This window comes from Zeus faber (assembly GCF_960531495.2).
Source record: "Zeus faber genome assembly, chromosome: 22".
In the NCBI taxonomy this organism is placed as follows: domain Eukaryota; kingdom Metazoa; phylum Chordata; class Actinopteri; order Zeiformes; family Zeidae; genus Zeus; species Zeus faber.
The window spans coordinates 6,841,707-6,864,206 of NC_137209.1; the positions used below are offsets into that span (position 1 = coordinate 6,841,707).

The following is a 22,500-nucleotide window of genomic DNA, read 5'->3' on the forward strand; positions in this document are numbered from 1 at the left end:
ACATGGAGGAAGCCTCGAGAAGGGGTCGCAGAAGGAGGGAAAACGCCTTCCAGCACGTTATTATTATTTGCATTTGATATCCAAGGCAAACTATACCGTTAAGTTGGGATGCAGAGTGTAATTTCATCTTTTGTTATTTAATCTGATTTCACATTGAAATTGTGTTAACGCCGGAGACTGAAACCAGTTGCCGAATATGGCGAGAGTCTGCTGTGGCCAAATAAGGGAGGCTGACTCAGCCACTGTTTAATTAACGGGCCGGTAAACACACCAAGGCAATAAACAGACTTTAAAGAAACCAAAGAAGGTTCACAGAACAAAGACTCGTAAAAAGCTTTTTTTTTTTATTTCCCGGGGGAAAAAGCCCAAAACAGCTGGATGTGTGTTAGACAAATATGTCGGCGTGTTTACCAACCGAATGCAGCGGGTGTTTATCACTCAGAGTGTGTGTTTTCTTTATGAAAAAGACGAAACGCTTAAATGGGAATCCGTCGCCAAAACTGTTTGATCCAGCTGCTGGTAGTTATACACAGTGCCGGCTCGAGCCATTTTGCCACTCCATGCAAACTGTCAACAGGTGCTGGGGGGGGGGGGGGGGGGGAGGGGGGGAGTGTCCCCATTACTCATTGTGCTTGTCTTGTTCCATAAGGAAACGGAGTAAAAACAAATAACCTGCATCTAACATATAAACACTGTTGTGGTGCACCGGGTTGGTATCATCGGAGTGCGGGCGCCTCATCGCAGGCAGGCTCCAGGCAAGGTGTCAGAGCGGTACCAACGGAGAGGTCGGGTTCGAATCCAGCCTGTGACGATTACTCACTGGTGATTTATTTTCTTTTTTTCTGGGCGCAATTTCGCCGCCGATGTCCCCCATGGGAAGCGACGTCACCGGTTGTACATTCATCTCCTCACATGCGTTAACGTGTGCACGGCTGCCCGTGGACCGGAGTTTCTCCGCGACGCCGGCTCTGAAGACCTGGATACCTGGCTCATTGAGAGGGGAGGGCCTTCTTCCGGAGATATCCAAACAGTTTTAGGGATAACAAACGTTCAGGTCGGAACTGCGGCAGAACGAGACGGAAAACAGAGGAGGGCGGTGGTGGAACGGGGGCATGTTCGTGCCCAGGCGGCCGCATTAGCGGGGAGTAGAGGATCGAGGGCTCTTAATCCCTCCATAGTGGCATACAAATGAGACGAGAGGTCTCACTGCACCGTGGCTAGACTGAGAAATCCTCAAATTGACGAATAATAGATGCTAATGTACTTTTAGGCACTGGATGGAACTATTTCAGAAATAGCCACGATAGCCGCCTAGCCCCGCGCTGGTTAGGGTTAGGGAAACGTGGGGAAACTCTGGTACTTTTTTTATCTGAGCCCCTTTCAATCATTAGGAGTCGCCGCGATTGATTTGTGTAAATTGATCCAATATTGATAGCACAGCTTCCGGCAATCGTACCGAGCTGCAATACATGGGGCAATGGGGCAATCACGACCACGTTCTTCGGCGAGTGCGGTTGTCCCACCTGAAGCTATTCTCTCAATACTGGATAAATTTACAAGACTCTGATGCCAGTCACTCTACTTGAATCCCAATGATTCGGGGCGGGGGGAGGGGCAGTTGCTCAGGAGGTAGAGCGGCTCATCCATTAACCCAATGGTTGCCGCAAACATCCCCAGCTCCTCCTGATAGTTTGCAGCGTTGTCCTTGAGCGAGACATTTAACCCTGGTGTATGAAAAGAAAAGTCGCATTTGACCAAAACGACTGCTCATTGATGTGGAAAAAAAAAAAAACGTAACAACGATGAGAAAGCCCTTATTTTACGTAACGACAGCTCCATACACTCCCTCTCTGCAAAAATCCTCTTAGAGAACGAGAGCGATTGTTTTCCCCTCTCTGCCGCCTCTAAACGCAACAAAGGAGTTTTTCGTGGCCACTGCAGATTTCACAGCTGCTAATATGCATTGAGCCTCATCCCCTTCCCTCCCTGGCGGTGGTGGTGACTGACAAGACTCTGCTCCCATGCCGATCGGAGCAGCTCGCCAGGTGGCCTCGGCATGCGCCTGATGGACAGATCTGGGCTGTGGCACGCGAGGGTTGTCTCGCATTTTGTGCGTGTCTTTTGTCCGCCCGCACTCCCGGAGTCGCCATATTTGCATGCTCCCACTTCTCAATACCTGGCGGTTTTGGTTCATGCGTCGGCTCGGTCGTTTTGGCCGCTGCTTTGTGCGGTGGCCTTGGTTGCCTTGGTTGCCTTGGCTGCGACCGGATGGCTCCGGTCTTTGTTGTTTACGCCAGCCTGCCGGGCAGTCCCTTTTTTCCGTCTGGGACATTGTGGTTGCCAGTTATATTTACTCCCTGAAAGAAATAATTCTATTACTTTTTTAATTATTCTTTCCCACACTCGACCCCCTCCCCTCACACACACACACACACTTTTCCTGACAACAGATCAATACGCATTAGCTCTAAGCAAGCCGGCAGACAGAGGGGTCGGGGGGTCAGCCGTTAGAATGCAGTGCCGGGTCAGCCTCTCAATGGACATTCCTGATGTCCACTGGTTCCAAATCAGCCACGATTCACACATTCCTGACCCTTCACCGCACGCCGCACGGAGCCGCCGTGCAGAGAACCAAATCTAGTTAGTTATTCCGTCTATAAACGGCACAGTTGTTTACTTGACACCATATGGTGGCATCCCGTTCGGCCTGCCCCGCGGTTCTTAAACTCTGTTTAACATCTTAAGCAGATAAAGGCTGCAGTGACTCCTTTAAATCCATGCCAGATCGACGGCCCTGAACCAAGAATAACTGGGTCATCGATCAGGCCTCCATGAGTGTTCGCTATTGAAACGGCCCGACAACGGTCCAACAATGCTGAATTAGGGACAATTGCGCTCACATCAGTTCCCCTTGAGGTAACACTCTGTTTGGGTGTAAGCAGGGAGTATGTGGACAAGATAGGGGGACAAGGTATTCCTTTTGTAATCCTCCGGTAATGCCGCGAGGCAGGGCTAGGCCTTGGATAGGCCTGGGATAAGGCATTGTTAATCCAGCCGGGATACTGTATCTAGGGTAAACCCCGCGGAATCCAGCCTGCACTTAAGACGCGCCCTGCAATCTCCTGTAGCCTGCCCACACATTAACACTGCATCTCCAGACGGCCAGACAATCACCCAAAAAACAAACCTTTGAAAAGTTTGGGGAAATCTCTTCGTTTCGCCGGGCGGACCCGAGCACGCGCGGTCACCGCAAAATAGTTGCGTCATCTCCGTCCCTGCGATTTCGCGTTCCCCAGGTTTGTCTTAAACGGGGGATTTGTTGGAGAGCAAAGAGAATTCCGCACCCGGCAAACGACTCTGTATCCGTGGACATTCCCCATTTAGCCGCTTGACACTTAAAAATGAATCGCATGAATCTTATTTTATTCATGCGGATTCGGGTGGTCCCTCTTCCCGAGCCCTGTCGCTGCCCGTCTCCTTCGTCTCTCCTCATCCCTCGCCCTCTCTCTCTCCCCCACCCCGCCGCCCCCCTCCGCTTTCCCTCAGCCCCCTCTGTGGCATCGCGCTGTAAAGGATAGTAGCGAGGGCTCAAATTAATTTCAGCTTGTTAATTCCCTTTGAAAAACAGTGCGCGGAGGGGTGAGGGAGGGAAGCGGCAGAAGGAGAAGGGGAAGAAGGAGAGGAAGAAGAAGAAGAAGAAGCAGAATTAAAGAAGCAAGCCAGGTCGCTGTTGGAGTTTCTAATTGCCAGGGCAGGGAATGTGACCTACAGATGTGGATTGCCCCCACTTGATGAAATATTAACCAGTGTGTAGCACTCCACCAAGATCAGCTGTACTTGGATGAACTGTATAGATAGATAGATAGAAAGATAGATGGATAGATGGATAGATGGATAGATACACTGATCGATTGACTAGAATGGCTAGAACAGTCCATGAAGTTCGGAACAGCCCTGGTAGATACCGTTGGTTGGCAACATTTCGAGGCTGACAGGGCTCATGCATAGGGACGCTGTTCCATCAAACAAACCAGGAAGGACAAAACGGCGTCTGAGCTTGAGGAAAGTGATGGGTAGGCGCCGCATGCTTAGTGCGTGTTGGCAGGAACGGGTGTCAAGTCGCCCCGAAAAAGGTCTCGGCTTCCGGGGTTCTGTTTCGAGAGATAGCGAAGGGCTCGGCGCCGCTGCAGCTACATCATCCTGATGTTTTACCTCCACCCCGCCAGGGCTGCTGCCGCTGCTGCTGCTGCTGCTCGTCCTTTCGAAGGATTGTTTCGGGAAGACTCGCGGCCGGGATGACTTTAAAATACCCCAGACGTTGCTTTCGCGGCGGAACTTCCCCTTTAACTGCGACGCGGACTCCGGGTTGCCTTATCTGCGGATTTACGACCCAACAAGCCATTCGTCTCTCTCCGCCTTGTTACTGTAGTATTACGCCTCGGCTTCAAAGTGTGGCGATAAGTGGAGCGCGAGACAAGGGGAATTACGAAGTGGATTGAGTGTGATGGATGACTTGCCGCTGTAATATTCTTGACAGATGGATGAGAAATGAAAAGTTGCCGGTGCTGAAAAAACAAACTCACTAATGGCGATGATCACATCTGGAGGGGTGGGTGTGGGTGTGGGTGTGGGTGGGGTCGGGGGGTTGGGTACCTGGCACTGTTCCAATGCTGAGAAAACAAGAAAAGTGTTAATAAAATAAGCTAATGCTCGACACTCTCGCTCGACAGTGGCGCGTCGACTCCGGTGCTCGCATTAGGAACGTGCGTGCGGAACGGTAAATATGAGATATTTGCCGGGGGAAGATTGTGTGACTTCGCCTTCAGATGTTATAGCACGATTATGCCATTCAAGTGCCAGGAAACGTTCGGCGGGAGGCGTCGTGGGAGGAGGACCGCCACCCCGATACCCGCTCCCCCGGGGAGACGCGTCACCGGATAAGAATCGCTACAAAGGTGGCGCGTCCCAGACTCTCTCGACTGCCGAAAGCGTTTTTTTGAAGTCGGATTTGCGTCGCGGCTGTCGCCGCATACAAACGGCCCCGGCCGCTCCGCCGTTGCTTCTCCGGTCCTACTACGGGCGTTGGAGGGTTCTAGTTGTTCTGGCTTGAGCTCATTGGGTGTTCACCACGATTCATTCAGGGGAAGCGGGCGGGGGTGAGGGACAATGGAGATAAAGTAAAACACACTGAAACTTTAGCCCTTTCCAAATAACCGCCCAACCCGCTGCCCCAAATTCATAATAATAGCCTGCGCTGCAGATACATAGAAACCCGCCCAATACGTCTTGTTATCATACCAATGTGGGCCAGCTGGCAGTTTTGTTTTCCTTTCTTTTTTTTAACAGTTGCTTTTTCATTCATTTTCTGTTTTTTGCTTCGGCTTCCGTTTTAAGGGACCTGGTTATTGTTTATTTTTAAGAGGAAAACGCTGCCTCAGCTGCTTCAGACCCCATGCCTGGAAACCTCCAGCACTTTACACAGGGGGTTAAATTAGCCGGGGCTGATGAGGGGCATCATTAGTGGCGCACCGCGCCACGCCGTGCTGCGCAGCGCCGCGCCGGGCACATAGCAAGCTCCGTGCATGGTTCACTCTTTATGGAGGAGATGAAATAGAGCCAGAAGCCGTTCTGCAGAAATTCGGCAGAAAGGCTCTGGGATGGCGAACGCCTCACATTGTTCTCAGATCACAGAGGGAGGAAAACGGCAAAGTCATACAAACCCAAATCCAATTGATTCCTTTTTTTGGGGACTACCCGGCTCCCGGACTTGAGTTTTTGAAGTTTGCCTTTTGAGATCCAGAGTGCAGGAATGGAGGGAAAGCGAGAGCATCTCTAGTCCCCGTGAAAATGGCGACGAGGCCGTGGAAATGAGCGGAATTCGGCATCGTGGCCTTTTCATCGATCGTGTGGCCCCCCATGGATTACCACGTGATCTCCTGGGCGTTGGTTCATAGCGGCGTCCCATCGCTGTTATTTGTCGCCGAGATCAATAACCATCTGAGGACCTGCCCCACCCACCCTACGGGGCCAACACACACACACACACACCAACATACACTCCTGAACTGCAACCCCACTTCCTCCATGGGGTCCCACAATAGTCTCTGTGTCCCTGCCTGTGTGTGTGTGTGTGTATGTGTGTGTGTGTGTGTGTGTGTGTGTGTGCAAGGTCTGGTATGTCGGCACGGCGGCCATCTTTCTTCTGCCGCCAGCTCAGGTTACCTCAATGCCGCCCATTCTTCTGCTGTCCTGCGCCTCTCCCCACCCATTGCCTCCTCACTCTTGATTAACAATTGGAGAAGGGTGTGTATGTGTGTGAGTTGGTGGGGGGGGAGTGGGGGGGGGTCTCAAGACACAGACACACACACACACACACACACACACACACACCTACACACACACACACACACACACACGCACGCACAGAAGCATTCACCTATCAGTTGCACCAGCCCCAGTAGGTAATGAATGGGTTGAACAAGGTGTGCGTGTTTGTGTGTTTTGGTATATACTGTATATATGTGTGTGTGTGTGTGTGTGTGTGTGTGTGTGTGTGTGTGTGTGTGTGTGTGTGTCGTATTTAAATGCGACACTCAATCCCACCTTCAGCCTCCTTGGCCTTTTCTCACTCATGCGTTCGATTCCCGGGAACCCAGCTGCTGGTTAGGCGATAGGTGAAAGGCAGAAGCATGAGACCACACACACACACACACACACACACACACACACACACACACACACACACACACACACACACACACATACACTGAAGTAAATTAAGTGCGCTGGTTAAAAAGTCTGGAGCAGCAGAGCGGCTGCTGCAGGTGCTTGGCCTCTGTGCAACATCAGATTACAGATGTATGAAAAAAGATTCCGCCTTTTTACCTACTGTCCCAACAACGGGCTGCTTTGTCCGCCTCGAACGCCCCATGTAACCAGACCCCTGTGATTTCTCTCCCTCTCTATCTCTCTCTCTTTTCCCTGCTCAATTTCTCCGACTTGTCCTTCATTATGAGGAACAGCTTGGAGCTGAGGGAGCGGACAAAAGAAAGAGCGGCGTCCAAACTGGCGCTGGGCGGGACTCACTTTGTACATTGTACCGCTCCTTCTGCCTTTCGGAGGCATCGCGTGCTGTCGATTGCTTGGCGCTCGACCCGCCTTCCCGGTGTGATTTGTACGCCCGAACCCAAAGAGCCCCCTCCCGCGCCGCCTCAGCCGCCGTGTGAATAACGAACTGCACTTCGGACGGAGCCCTAAGAGCTCCGCATGGCGGACCGTCCCGGCTCTTCATTATTTTTATTTGTCGTTGTCGCTCGCGGGGGGGGGGGGGGGGGATGGTGTCGGAGGGAGGGTGAGCGAGGGAGGCCGGGGGGGAGAGATAGCGAGTGTGAGCTGAGTACAGTTGAAGGAGTACCCTGCCGCGTGCAGCTATTTTGCATGGGGATTAGCGCGGCGGTCGTGGCATCGGTTGATATCAGACGCCGATGCCAGGCGCCCAATAGGCCGCCCTGCCTTTGACGCCTTATCCCCCCATATCCCCCCCGACACCTATCTGAGGCGTCACGTCGCTTGTGCACACGCACACACACATGGACCGATCTGATCCAGATCAGCTTTGGAAACCTGCTGCAGTCGGGAAGAGGCCTGAACCCGCGTTCTCATGACCATATATGGACATACGCTTTGGGGGCTTTACATGAGACATTGTTTACAAGAAAATAGCTGTTGATGCGAATCTAACGCTATTAATACTATTGTTGTGAAAAGTCTCCACAAAAGTATGCATTCACAATAACAACATGCAGTCTTTCTTCCTTCTCGACGGCCCTGTGCCTCGGCCGCGCTCTCTGCCTCCCAACTCGAAATTCCAATCCATATTTCCGTTCCTTTTTTTCGCCTCGTCCCGTGGAAGCCCACCCACCCAGCCGCTCTCTGCGGCCCACCCCGCCCCAGTAAAAAGAACACATGGGGGCTGTCTGGGCCCGGGCCAAACGCACATGAATTTCAATATTAATTTTGCCCCGGCACCTCCACGCTCTCCCTCCCCCGGCTTCCCCATAATCTCCCGCCGCACATCTTCATTATCTGAAAGTGCGCTTTCATCTTAATTCCATTTTCATCCATCAAACGTCGCCGAGGTTCGACCTTGCCTCGATCCCAACAAAAAAAGATAGCGGCGGGAGAGAGGGAGAGGGAGGGCGAGAGAGAGGGAGGGCGAGAGAGAGAGGGAGAGAGAGAGAGAGAGAGAGAGAGAGTGATAGAGAGGGGAGGAGAGGGGAAGCCGGAAGATAAGGAGCTGAGGGAAGTTGATGAACGAGTGAGGAGATACGAGGAGTGGGGGGGGGGGGGGTAGTTCCTCTTCCGTGTCCCCTCACTTCACTCCTTCTCATGCCGTCCTCCCCCCTCCCCCTCCCTCCCGCTCCCTCCCTCCCTCTCTCACTCGCTCCCTCCCTCTCTCTCTCTCTCTCTCACTCTCTCTCTCTCTCTCTCTGTATCGCTCCAGGCCTTTCTCCACCCTTCACCCTCCTCCCCGCGCTCCCGCTCTCTCTCTCTCTCTCTTTCTCTCCCTCTCTCGCTCGCTGCGAGTTTATTTATACCGACATTAGGTTTTAATTACTCATTTGTAATAATTGTTTTCATAATCCATCCCATCGTAATTGTCGCGCACTTCTGTTGTCGGGGAACAGGTGGCGAAGGGTGGAGACGGCGTAAAAAAAAAAAGGACGTTTCCATGCGGGTGCGAAAAAAAAAAACGCGGGAAAGTTGACACTGGCGGCGAGAAGTCGGGGCGGGTTCCCCCTGCTGGGGCCGCCCGGTGGCGGCGCGCAAATGGCGCTGTAGATGAATGCCAACGCATCTCTTCTCTTTTATACTTTAGTAATACAAACACACACCAGTATATTTTAAACACACACACACACACACACACACTGGTCCCCGCAACAAAAAATGTCCTCACAAGTATAGCAATAGCAACAACGATGTCAAGTCTTGGCGCTCACAAGTATAGCACCACATACACACACACACACACACACACACACACACACACACACACACACACACACACACACACACACCAGACCTACTTATCTCACATGAATGATATATGCCTGCGTAAACATACTTCAGTAAAGCGTCTTATTAACGGATAAGCTGGATCTGCTCTCTAACCTCACCCAGTCTCGCTCTCTCTCTCTCTCTCTCTCTCTCTCTTTCTTTCCTTTTGTCTGTCTTGATGGCATCCCTGATCCGCCCAAATGCAGGTTATCTGTCACCATAAAGAGCAATTTACCGGCCTCATTAAAACCTAAGCACCACCCCTCTCTCACCAACTCGACCTCTCTATCCCTTGTCCGTCTCTCTCTCTTTCTATCTATCTACGTAGCCTCAAGGTGGATGGTAATGAGAAAAATAACATTACCATATAACTAAAATAACTAAACAAAATCACAATTTCGTTGACATTGATCACGGTGGGTGATCGTTGGCCGTTCATATCCTCTGAAACCTTTGTTATGATATGACTATTGATAATTGAGGCCTGCGTTGTACATTTCACTCAGTCTACATTTATTTATTGGTCATTGAAACCGTTTTCAAGTTCATACATCGTCATGTAATAGAGCCATCCAGGCCAGGCCCGACATTTCAGTGGGGTATTACACCAGTCCAGTCTCATCACAACATCGGTTCAACTTTAACAAGGCGTAACCATTTCATTTTTTTTTTTTTTTTCTTCATCCCTGTTTTCTTTCTGGCCGAGGATCACATTTCCGCGGTCTCTCCAACCTCCCGTCTTGGCTCTCCCAGGACCGTTAGCGCTGTCGGCTAGAAATGAGCTGCAAGCGCTTCCCTTCCCCTGGCCTGGCCTTGCCTCGCCTCGACAGGGAATGCTCAGTCCCCGACATTTGGCCCCGGTCCCTGGGCTTTTTGTTGATGACGCGTCCCGCTTTCCGCTGACGCCGGGGCCGCCGTGTCACAACACGCTAGCGTTAGCGCCGAGCGCCGGGCCCCTGTCACGCTCCTGACAGTAGAGTGCCGGTGGTCAGTCGCAGCACCGGCAGCCGTGATGGATACCGACACGTGACACATAGAGCTTTCCGACCCAACCGCCCCCCAGCCCCGTGCCAGAGCGAGGAACCGGGCCTGACGGCTGAGTGATGCCTGACACGACGTGACAACGCCAAAGACATGATACACGCATGAGCGGACATACTGTAGACACGTAGACACTCGCATGGACGTCCAGACGCAGGTAAGAAAGAGACACTCCGTGACCAGTCGGTGGAGTGCATCACCGTCCGGGCTATCAGTCCACAAAACAAGCTCTAATACTAATTTGGGATGGAAAATTTGGCAACGCGATAGCGTGAATTGTCGTTAAGCGACACCAGGGTCGCTTGGCGTTCGGTTGACTCTCCTTCGCCGGATCACTTTTCGCTGGACCGGGTCCTCTTGGGTGTCGACCGAGGAGAACATCCCATGCATTGATAATGAGGGGAGCCTGGTGTCTTGTGCGACGCAGCGAATTGCATTGCGCAAAAAAACCCCCCAAAAAACGGGTCTCCAGCCGCCCGTCGCAACGCAAACACCTCCTTTCCTCTGTTGACATCCATCCCTCCCTCCCGCACGCCTCCACATTTTGAAGTCTGTATTCATTCTTTGTTTCAACGACGTCCCATCTGGGCCCGTCCTTCCCAGCGTCGCGCCATTAGTCTTATATACACAACATATACACGGCTTACTTACTCCACCACCCCCCCCCCCCTTTCGTGGCACAGCAGGAAATGCAGCAGTTTTATAAAGGCTGTGTTTGTCATCTCCAGGCTAATCCGATGCCACTCAAACGACCACCCCCCACCCCCCGCTCCCAACACACATGAAAGACACCCCCTCTCTTGCCATTCAGAGCGGGTCAGGGGTCGGGTCGAAGCTTTTGAAGACGTTGCAACCCGTCCCCGAAGGATAGTATCTCTGTTACCACCAGTGCCCTAATCCGCCACTTGAAGAGCAATTAAAAGTTTAGCCCGGACACTCAGAAAACAACAGTGTGTGATCCGTCTTTCTGCCGTCTTCTCATTCTTCTTCTTCTTCTTCTCCATCTTTTTCTTCTTCGTCCTCCTTTGCCGGCTGTGAGCATGTGGCGCATGCTAATGGGGGGGAGAGTGAGAGCCGTGGCCGGCCTGCGAGGCTGCCAAACACACCGACACCCGGGAGGACAGGAAGATGGGGAGGGTGTTGAATACGGTTCGGGATTGAGCAGAATCCCTCACTCCTGTCATCGTTTGTTTTTCTCCCTCTCCGTCTGTCTCTATACGCCGTCTTTCAGTGCTTTGTTGCCGGGGCCGTTCCCCGCCCACCCCCCTTTTTTCTCGCTCTTTCCAAAGAGGCTCCCTGAGGTACAGGCTCATGACGGAATTATCCCTATTGAGGTCCATGGGATGAGTTTTTTTGGTGGGTTAAGGATCATTTTTTTTGGGAGTGTGTGTGTGTGTGTGTGTGTGTGTGTTTGAAACAAACCCTTCCACGGCGCAGTATTTAAGCAGCGGGGGGTAAACGGGATTAGCCAGACCTTGATGCCTTTGCTTCTGCCTGTTTGGGGGATGTGTTACATCTCCTGCGCTCAGTCGGGCCTGCTTGTTCATGTAGATGTCCCTGCAGCTGCACACGAGGGGCTGCGAAGGGTCAATGGAATACCCAAGTGAACAAGCGCTGCGGAGTTAGTGAAGTGTGTTGAAGGTTGATCATAACGTCGCGTGGTAAAAGGCAACAACGAGTGGACAAAAGCCGCGCACATACTTTTGAAGTTGATTGAAAGTTGATTGAAAGGCAGCTGGTCTGGAAAACCGCGCGCCGCGTTGCCGGTACGGCCTTTGGCTCCCTCGCCTTGTTGTGTTTGTTCTGCGGCGGCGTATGAAAATGTCCTTTTTGAAAGTGTAGACATGTGGGGGCGGTTTGTCTTTTGTGCTCAGGTGCGCTCTCCTTTGAACTCGCACCTGTTCAGTCTCCTTTGGGGCGAGAAGTCGCCGCTCAAATCGATCGCCAACCGTCTCCATCGGTCTCGCTCTGCCCTTCGCTGTTCGGACATTTGGAGGTGGGGGCCTCGGCGCTTGTACGCCTTTGTACGCCTCACTGTCTGAAAGCCTCTTGGAGAAAACTCCGTTCCTTTGAAACCCAGAGTACTCGGAACATCTCTTTTGACTCAGAAGCTAATGTTGGAAGAACCTGAAACTGGCGCGTATTGAACTTGTGGGCATCCCTTTTATCTCCGTTTCGTCCTTATCCCCAAACCGCCCCGCCCCGCCCCGCCCAGCCCTCTTTCTCTCTTGGAGTTCTCGGCTTTGTTTGGAAATGTAACCCGGCCTACTCTCCCGCTTCCTGTCTCCTTTGTTTTGGGGGGAGAGTGGACCGGAGAGTGCCGAAAGAAGAAGAAAGGGAATATGGAGAGGTTAAGGTGAGCGGCGGAGCTTGACTGGGCCAAAGCTATTAGTCAGGCAGGGAACATGACACCCGAGTCTCTGTGGGAGGTTGCAATAACAGGGGGAATGCGGTCCCCCTCCGCAAACGCCCCGCCCGGCTAAAGCACTCGCCTCGGGGCCACGGGAGAAACGTCCGTGAAGCGCCGTCCTTTGTCCTTCCTACCGTCTGAGGCCGACCTGCAGGTGCATCCTCCGCCTTCTCGGGTCAGCCGGCCGGCAAGTAATTAAGTGAAACTCAGTCGCACCCAAATAAAACCCGACCTGATCCCGCTCGGATTCCGGTTGATCTCCACTTAGGCATTCACCTTGAGGTCACCCGTCTCATTTAACGCTTTAACATTATTGTATCTCACCGTCTGGGTTTTTTATTTCGCCCCATCTTACGAGGCGACGCTCTACCTGGAGGGAGCGGTGGCTCTTTGCGTTAAGCCGGCAGAGTTCATCTCCGTTCCCGGCAAGCGCCGCGATCGTCGCATGGTATTTACCACCGACTGTATCGTCTCGGGTGGCGTATCCCAGGTCGCGGGCAGGACGCCCATTAAAAATGAATCGTGGCTTCTTAATTACCGACCGCCACCATGATAATACTCGTATGTCACTCCTTCCATCCCGCTCTCTCTCTCTCTCTCTCTCTCTCTCTCTCTCTTCCCCCGACTCATTTATCTTCACCTCCATCTCTCTCGCCCCGCCTCCCCCTCTTCTTCACGACTGCGATAAGCCACTGTCCCTGCTCCCTTCCCGACCGAGTCCAGCCCGGTGGCAATTACGCGCGGCCGTCCATGCTAGGCGCTCGCCGCCGCCCGCCACAGGTGTCCGCAGCTGAAATTACACACAGTAGGTTTGTAACCCATTCCGCTGACATTCCCTCCGACCCTGCTTCTCCCCCCGCCCGCCATTCCTAAAAGCCCCGGAGAAGTCGGACTTAATTGTAAATTCAATCATCCGGAGAGAGCTGGATTCCTACAGCAGCGAGGAAAAAAATGTTGTAAGGGACGTGGGCAAAATGGAACGCGGGATTTGACCAATTTTGCATAAACGCCGGCCGGTGAACATCCCACGCTTACATGTATTACATAGTAGTATTAAGAGCTGTAGTGGAGTCACACTTGCGCGCCGTGTGTGTGTTTGTATGTGTGTGCGTGTTTGTATGTGTGTGTGCGTGTGCGTGCGTGCGTGTAGACACTCCACCAGCAGCTGGCTAACGTCCCTGAGTAACACTCTTTGTCTGTGTTGTTCCCGGCCATTGATCTCCGAAAAACTCGAGGAGAATCAGAGCTGAAGCAAGGCAGGCCCCCGCGTAACCGTGGGGGGAGATAAAAGGGCAGATCAAGTGATGCACGAGAGAAGTGTTCTTGACAGACGCTCAGTGCTTCTCAGTTAAGGGGAGAGGAAATGAAAATCAAATCCGACTCGGGGGGGGGGGGGGGGGGGATTGGGTCACAAGCATTATTGACACGAGCGCCGCGGCCCCGCTCTGTTTTTATTGGCTCCGGTTTGGACTCGGGCAAAGACCATGTGTTTCCCTTTAAGCGTCCAGGAAATAGGCTCGGCCCAGGGCCCCGGTGTGAATTCCGGCAAACCCAACCTGTGGCTGGTTTGCGCCGTCCGCGCTTTCTGAGATGACGGAGACGCCCGATCACCCGTGGCCGTCACGGTGAACTTTCAATCAACTGGCGTGTCCCCAAAGAGGGCCTGTGTGAGTTAGGGGTCCCTGCATCTCGTCAAAATAAAGCAAACCTAAAGCCGGCGGGTAATGAAAGTCATGCAGTAAATGCACGGCTACTCTCTGACAATTACCTTCTGAAGGTCAGAGGGGGAGGTGTACGTGTGTACGTGTGTACGTGTGTGTGTGTGTGTGTGTGGTGTGTGTGTGTGTGTGTGTGTGTGTGTGTGTGATTGACTGGGCGTCTTGGCAGGGGAATACACTCGCTCGAATCCTTGTTACAGCGCTGGAACGTTCCCATGGACCGGCTCTAAAGCAATTCCATTCGCATGTAACTGTGCTCACAATAGTGTGTGCGTTTGTTGGGGTGAGTGGGGTGGAGGGTCGTATTTCGATGTGTTTGTGTGTGTGTGTGTGTGTGTGTGTGTGTGTGTCTGTGTTGTGAGCCTGACTGGTCGTCTTCGCGGGGGAAGATCCTCGGGCGTAAAAATGCACTACAGCGCTGGAACGTTCCCGTGGACCGGCTCCAAAGCTGCTCCGCTCGTGTGTTTTGGTCCTTATGGGTGTGTGTGTTTGCTGGGGTGAACGAGGGGCATATTTCGGTGCATTTGTGTGCGTATGTGCGTGTGTGTGCGAGGATCATCGTGTGTCCGGTCAGGCGGCCTGCAGTGATTGGCAGACGTGCGGACCTCGAGGCCACAGTGGGAGCGTGGGGGCCGGGCGTCGAGGGGGGCGTCGGTACTCGGTCAGGGTTAACGAAAGCAGTGGGTCTGAAAATGGCCCTTGTCTGGAGCAGGAGGGTCAACCGCGTGTGTGTATGTGTGTGTGTGTGTGGGGGGGGTGGGGGGGGGGGGGGTGGGACAGTGCTTTATGGTGTTTCAAGGTCGGCGACATGTAAGATCTCACTCATCATGGCACATGCAAACAGGATCTGATGGGACCACCAAGCCCCTGTGATCACCGCTGTGGCTTTGACATTTGTAGCTGTGTGTGTGTGTGTGTGTGTGTGTGTGTGTGTGTGTGTGTGTGTGTGTGTGTGTGTGTGCGTGCGCGCGGGCGTGTGCGCGCGCATGTGCGCATATCAGATATCTGCGTTTGGCCATGTGACAGACCCCTGCAACTTCTCCACATGCACACTTGGAAGCAGAGAGGAGATTGGTTGTGACACCCAGAGCACCATATGTGATTTCACATGGCAGGCTGAGCAGTTGGAGTTTTGTTTTTTTTACCCCCGGCTGCTGACACACACACATAGTCCAAATAAATTAATACATATATAATTATATATATGATATATGTATGTATGTATATAAGTATGTGTGAGATATATATGTATACTGCGAAGTTAACAAAATAACAATTTAATCAAAAAAATTTCTGTGCTCTGTGGTGCGTTTGAGCCAAACTCTGAAAATTGTGCGTCAAAAAAAATTACTTTGACAGCCCAAATAACCACATACATACAGTGTGTGTGTGTATATATATATATATATATATATATATATATATATATATATATATATATATATATATAAAAAAGAAGATTTGTAGTGGAATCTCAACGGAAGCCTCTGGCCATCTCCGCGTCAGCTCCCATTCCAGCTCATCCACTGAAAATACACAAAGGGAAGATCCAGGTGAACTGCAATTTATTTGTTCGTTTCACTTCCCTCTCCCTCTTTCCCCGGCGTGATCCTCCCTGGGCGCCCGGGCTCTGTTCCTTTTTTCTTCCCTTCGTGGCGCGTTCGATGCCAGATCCTCGCGCGGGAGTTTGTATAATTTGTGTCATTAGGCGCCGCGGTTCCCAAGGAGGTGCAAAGCGCTCCGCCGCAGCTGATCCGGGGCAACAAAAAAGTAATTTTGTTTTGTCAACTCGTGGGACCCGTCATCAAACACAACGCACAACACCTCGCACCAAATATTAGTCTTGGCAACAGGATGAAAAGCGGCAAAAAATATGAGAGCGAGGGAAAGGGAGAATGTTTGGTCTTTGACACAAAACATTGATTTCACGTGCTATTCCACTTTTAGAAGGCAGCCCCTCCCCCCGGGCCTCCTTTTTAAATTATGCAATAAATGTTTGACTATCCAAGTGAAATAGCCATGAATATTTACATCAATTCATTTGTCGAGTGTTGATTGTAATTACATGGAGACATGATTTATTGCCAAGATGGCTGTTTGGCAAGCCAGCCATCAAACGGTGTGTGTGTGTGTGTGTGTGTGTGTGTGTGTGTGTGTGTGTGTGTGTGTCTGCGTGTATTATATAAATACATAAAATTAATGTGAAGGAATTGACATGCATAGCAGAGGGGGGTAGGATGCAGTGCTCCCTCCGTCGTCCCCCGTTGGGAAATTTCCTTATAAAGACGATGAACCTTCCGTACGACGCTCCTCATGCTCAGGTTCTAGTCAGACCGCTGCCGCAATGCTACCGGGTGTGTTCTCCCGGGATGACGAAAGCGACGACAAGTTCGGCCCTTGCGAGGTGACCCGCCGCCGTTGGTGTTGTGTACGAGTGCGTATCAGTGTGTGTGTGTGTGTGTGTGTGTGTGTGTGTGTGCGTGTGTGTCTGTTTGCGGCCTGTTTGTTCCAGGAACACACTCATGTGCTGCTTGTTCGCTCGCACATGTCGGGGGAGCTTCGCGGGGCGTGGCGTCTCGTTCTGACAGTTCGGCCTGCGTCTCCGGCCTTTGTCTCCCCCGCCGCTTCCCCGGGTCCTTGGCTCGGCGCTGTGAGGTATTTTTGGCGGGCGGATGGGTAAAGAACGCGATGGAGATGGCGGTTTTCAGGGTAGAGCGAGCGCACCCTCTGCCCCCCTTTTTTTGCCAATCTCGCCGTGGCAGGGAGACGCCGAGGGGGAAGGAGGCGGAAAGAGAAATGGAGAGAGAGAGAGCGAGAGAGAGAGATGGAGAGAGAGCGAGCTGGGAGCGGTGGCTGTCTCGTTTGTGTGGGAATTAATGAACGGCATTAGCTGTTTGTCGTGCTGGTAATGACCGCGACCCAAAAACCTTTCCCTTCCCTTGCATTCGTTCTTTTCTACCCCTTAACAGGTACCTTTAGGGTTGGGTGATCCATCTACTGCCAGACACCGTCTGGGTATTAAGGTTCTGTTAATATCGCGATTTAGGTGAATCTTGCTTTTTACGTTTGCGCTCCAGGAAAACAAGGCGTTTTCTGAACTCCGTAGACTGCTCCAGCTGCTCTGTGCAATACCTCTACCGGCTTGGTCATAATTCATCACATAACTCTTGTGTGTAGACATCTTATGAAGGCACCAATAGTCAACCTCCCACCCACCCACCCATCCCGCACAACAAAAAAAAAATCTAATTTTCGATCCCGAATTACCTTCCTGTAGGCGGTTCACAGTCGATGGCGTGGAGAGACAGGGGGCCCCTTTAATGACACGCTCTGTCACTGCTTAACTCCATCGCTGTTCAATAATGTGTTAGTCCAAAGCAACACATATCGACAGGATGAACCCACGGCTTGTCCCGTAAAACTGTGTGTGTGTGTGTGTGTGTGTGTGTGTGTGTGTGTGTGTGTGTGTCTGTGTGCGTGTGTGTGCGTTCACAGCGGTCACATTCGCCCGCCTCTGCTCCTTGGCATTACTAGCTCAGCTCGTGCCTTCCCGTGGGAGGGGAATAAAACTCCGGCTCACCTTGTCCTCTTTCCGGCGATCGGAGTAAACAGGTGAAAAAAGAGGCCGCTCCGTCCTCGCCGCGTTCGCAGCTGTGCTTAACAGTTTGGCTCGTTTAGCCGCGGACGCGCCCATCCACGCCCCCCCCCACACACACACACACACACACACACACACCTCCCCCTCCCCCTCCCCTGGAGTGTCAATGGAGTTCGTGAAAGACGCGCTTTGAGCGTCTTCATCTGCGTAACAGATAACAAGGTCTCACTTTCAAAAGTCTTTGCGAGCGCCCTTTTTTGGTCTGTTTCATTCGCGACAAAGGGCTTTGGCTGAGCCCAGTCAAGAGAAAGGTCCATAAACTGAGGGCTACTTGTGCGTGTGTGTGTGTGTGTGTGTGTGTGTGTGTGTGTGTGTGTGTGTGTGTGTGTGTGTGTTTTAAGAGATTAGCTGAGTGGCATCGTGCCCGGTTTGACAATTTAACCCTTTAGCCGTAGACACTCCTCGTCCTCGCCTCTGTCCCCTCCATCATCCCGCGTTCCCCACCCTTTCCAAAGCGAAAAGTACACTCCTTCTCCAAGGCCCTGCGGATCTGAGCTCCGCTCCCCAACCACCACCACCCTCCCACTTCCCAAAACCCCTTCTCCTCCTCCTCCAGCCTGACCCCCCACCCCTCACCCACCCCTATCCCCTCGCCCCAAATAATAATAAGTAATACAGCAGAACTAGAGAGACACAAATCCCCGTTGTAGTGACCCCCGGCCGTCTGGTTTCTCTTGTAGCCGTTTCGTCGAGTGACCTTCTCTGTGGTCAGCCAGCCCCAGGACCCTCACCAGCAGGGATCGCTGCAGAGCTGCTACGACAGCGGCCTGGACGAGTCGGAGACGCCCAGCAGCAAGAGCTCGTCGGGCCCCCGGCTGGGCGCCCTGCCCCTGCCCGAGGACAACTACGAGAGGACCACGCCGGATGGCAGTGTCGGTGAGGCAGAGCACATGGAAAATGGTAGGGGCAAACATTGAAAAAGGAGAATTTAGAGAGAGAGAGAGAGAGCAAAGTGAGGGCGGACCACAAAAACGCAGACACACACACATGCACGTTAACACACCGCCAACGCCACGCCAAGGAAGCCCTTTGGATGATAGGTACATAAGATTCACGCAGGAACACTTGAGTCGTGGCTAAATTGGTAGAGTCGAAGTCGATTGAGGTTGTGAGGTCAGTTGGTCGCTTGTATGGTTAGGTCATACGCCAGCCTAGCGTATTCCAAAATGTGAGGCTCATTATCGCTATGGTCTTGATTTCCTGTTGAGGTTTGGATGCAGCGGGTGTAAGAGGTTGGTTGGTGGTGAGAGCAATGAGACACAGACCCAGAGAACTCATCTTTGGAAAGACCTGGCTAACTGGATCAGAGCGTGCACTCAAGAGAATATGTATTCATAAGTCGTGTTAGTATGGATCAAGGCCTCTCAGCTTCTTTTTGCTTTGAACTCCACAACTGCGGATAAGTTACAGTCGGCGCGCGGGGGGGGCCTCGATTCCATCAACCCTGGATCAATTCCCACATGCTTATATGATCTTTCGCTCCTTTTTGGCCATTTAAAAAAAAGTTATCTCGATGGACTCAAGGGAGGAGTAGGAACTTGGCAGAGGAAGGTTCTTGCCCACCTTAACATCAATAGGGTCTCCCCAACTGACCTTAAGAGCACCGAGAGCAGTTGTATCCATTTGCATTGACACGTTGGCTTTAGGCCTCTTTAAAGCTATTTGTGAGGGAAAATGATCATTTGATGAAGGATATAATTCAATATGTTCTAAATGTGTGTGTCTCTGTGTGAGAGAGTTATGTGTTTGAACTTGATATGGAGGTAATAGTCTCATTGATAGTCTCATTGGCAGTTTGAGTGTATGCTTAACAACGGGTGGCAGTCTTGAGAGCACTAAGCCTGACTGCAAAGACTTCCCCTGCTGAGGCTAAAGATAAGCATATTCCACAAGAATAAAAGAGCAGGAGTTCCTCACTTGAAAACCCACTTCCAGAAACAAATAGATTAATCTGTTGTCATGTGCCCTGATAGCTCTACTTGAAATTCCGTGGCAAAGCCCTTCACAGGTGCATTTTGATTATGCCCAGAAGGCGATGGCAAGGACAAAATCTGGGCAAATTATAGATAGCTAAACGACTGAAACGTCCACTTATTGGTTTTTGCAGCGAATCCCCCAGCGGATGCCGAGTCAGAGAAACTGGACAGACGCGACGCATCAAATGGGCAGTAACACAGGTGTTGGGAATCATCCGTCTGGCAGTTTCAGGTCTGCAACGCAAATTAAAAGGGATTGGAAATACCTCCGTCTCAGTTTCGCCCGTAGGGGTACAATGTAGCGGGCATTTTAGACCCCACCCCCCATTCATACGATAGGCTGTCATTTATGGGCCAAATTATCCACGATTAAAGTCTCATTTCAATTTGGTTGAAAGGAAATTTGACCTGACCAGTCGATAGCAGACTCGGCAATTAGATCAAAACTGTGATTGGCCTTTCAATTAAATCTGCTTTAAACAAAGACAGTTCAAAACAAAATGAAGTCTCCGAGCAGAAAATACTGCGCTGGGAACGATGCAGCACACTTTTCCCGACTCGCCTTTCAAAGCCTCCTATACTCGTTTGTTTCTGTTCATCACCACCACGGAACTCCAAGGCATTGTGCAATCGTTTGTGCGCGGAGGGGCCGTTCTTATTTTTGGCCGTAGCTCATCTGGGTTATAAACTTCAAAGCCTCTGTCAAGGAAACAAAACTGTAACTGTTCGACTCCTCTTATGCAGCCCTCTGGCTTCCCTGCCACGATGTGCGCCGAGGGCCAAATCTACCAAAATGTAACACTCGTGTCACACCGGCGTTGGCCAAACTGCGGCGGCTTCCCAAGGAAAGGTAACCACGGTCATTAGCGGCTCCCTCATGTTGCAGTCAGAGCACAGGGAGCCCCCTCCAGTGCTACATTTGCTCGGCACTCACCCCTGGTCCACTAAAAAAAGAATTTTAAATGGAGAGCCGTGAAAATGGGGGGGGGAGACAAAAGTTAGCAGATGGCCTGCTGTGGCACGCGGAATTGGCCCGGTGTCGTAGGCCACAGGTAATTGCGGTCGTTAACGTGCGTGGTGTAATGGCGACGTGCCGCGTGTGGCCCCCGCCGTGTTTACCCCCTCGCATCGGCGTACGAAGTAGGTCAAGACAGAATGTGTGTGTGTGTGTGTGTGTTTCTATTTTGTAGATGTGCGTTGGGAATGACGGAGGTAGCGGAGAAGTCAGCCTAGGGCCAGATTTGCAAACCGCGACCTTGGGGCTACAGCCATTAGACATCAGGCCGGCGCTTGAAGACATACACGACCGCCGTTTATGTACTCCTACGGCCCGAAGCCAGAGCGTATTTCCCTCATATTCATTTTCATGTGGCTGGTTTTGCATCGCGGTTACATCATATTTCAGAGACCCCGAGCCCCGTTCCAGCGGATTTATTCATGGTCATTTGTACCGTTTGATTTGTCGCGAGCGTGGTTTACGTTAACCGGCCGGTCGCCGGGAACCCTCTGCGGAAAGAAGTCTTTGGGACAGCGTGGCGCGCCGGGGTTCGGAGAGCCATGAGAAGCCGGTCGCTGGTTGTCAATCGATGGTCGTGCGGTCAATGCGCCCGTGCAACTCCACTCCTCTGCAGTCCCTTGGACCCCGTTGATAATGACCCCGTTGCATCCACATGACGCTCTGTGTCGGTCTCTCCCCGCCTCCTCGTGTTTCGCCGATTTCAAGTCGTTTCCACCGGAAGCAGCGAGTCCTTCTTGTACGCCATCAAGAAAAACAGAGAAGTAATCCAGATCCAGCATAAAAAAAAAAAATAAAAAAAAAAAGAATGTCTGGACCTCTCGTGGGAATTGAATCGACAAATCACAGTAGTTGCACAAACTCCTCTCCAGTTCCTTTCTTGTGGAAACTTTCTCTTGGCTTGATCGTACCAAAAGGTTTAAGTGGGAAGGGCTATAAAGTATGTACGGGTGAAGAAACTTGGGGGGATTCCACTCCACTGTTTGTGCAGATGGTTGCGAAATTGTACATAAAAGGAAAAAAGAGAAAAACAAACGCAGAAAGCCAGGAGACCCGATTTCATTTTGTCGATTCCCAAGAACTAATACCGCTGACAACATCTGGAAGAGTAAGCCGGAGATGTTGACGTAGCGGAGTAGTAAAATCATTGGAAAAGAGCAAAGGAGCATCAAGGAGCTTTTTATGGAGAGCGTTACTATCAAGACAGGAGATGTAATGCGAAGTGGATCCTCCACACACACCCCGTAAATCATTCCCTTGAGACGGCGCCATCAAGGAGAATGCTGAGGTCTTTACCTTATAAAGCCAGGAGGGTTCTGCCTCGACTTTGAGACCTTTATTGGAATAATAAAGTGACTCCATTCTATTCTATATAGAGATGGGATTTTGGAGACGAAGGAGAATCCGATGCAATTCCAGCCTGAAATGTCACGGCAAGGGCTATCTGACATCGCTGTTGTGAGATAACATAAAGAGAAGGAAAGTAGTCCAAGTGATAACAACACAGGGCCTGGCAATAATGGTTGCCCAGTTGCCCCGGGCAACCAGGGCAATTGCTTAGGAAATCGCCAACCATCTTGTGCAGTCTGGTTGCCCTTTTCAGAAAATAAACACGGTATACA

At 51.7% G+C, this 22,500-nt stretch overlaps 1 protein-coding gene across 1 annotated transcript in view; it reads left to right on the forward strand.

Moving 5' to 3' along the window:
• Nucleotides 1–22,500, forward strand: part of pcdh7b (protocadherin 7b) — a gene marked incomplete at both ends in the record, with an annotated part of 122,678 nt that overhangs the window by 36,554 nt on the left and 63,624 nt on the right. The window contains one exon of the mRNA XM_080022860.1: nt 18,568–18,787. Coding sequence (XP_079878986.1) covers nt 18,568–18,787 — 220 coding nt within the window. The remainder of the gene's footprint in view (nt 1–18,567; nt 18,788–22,500) is intronic.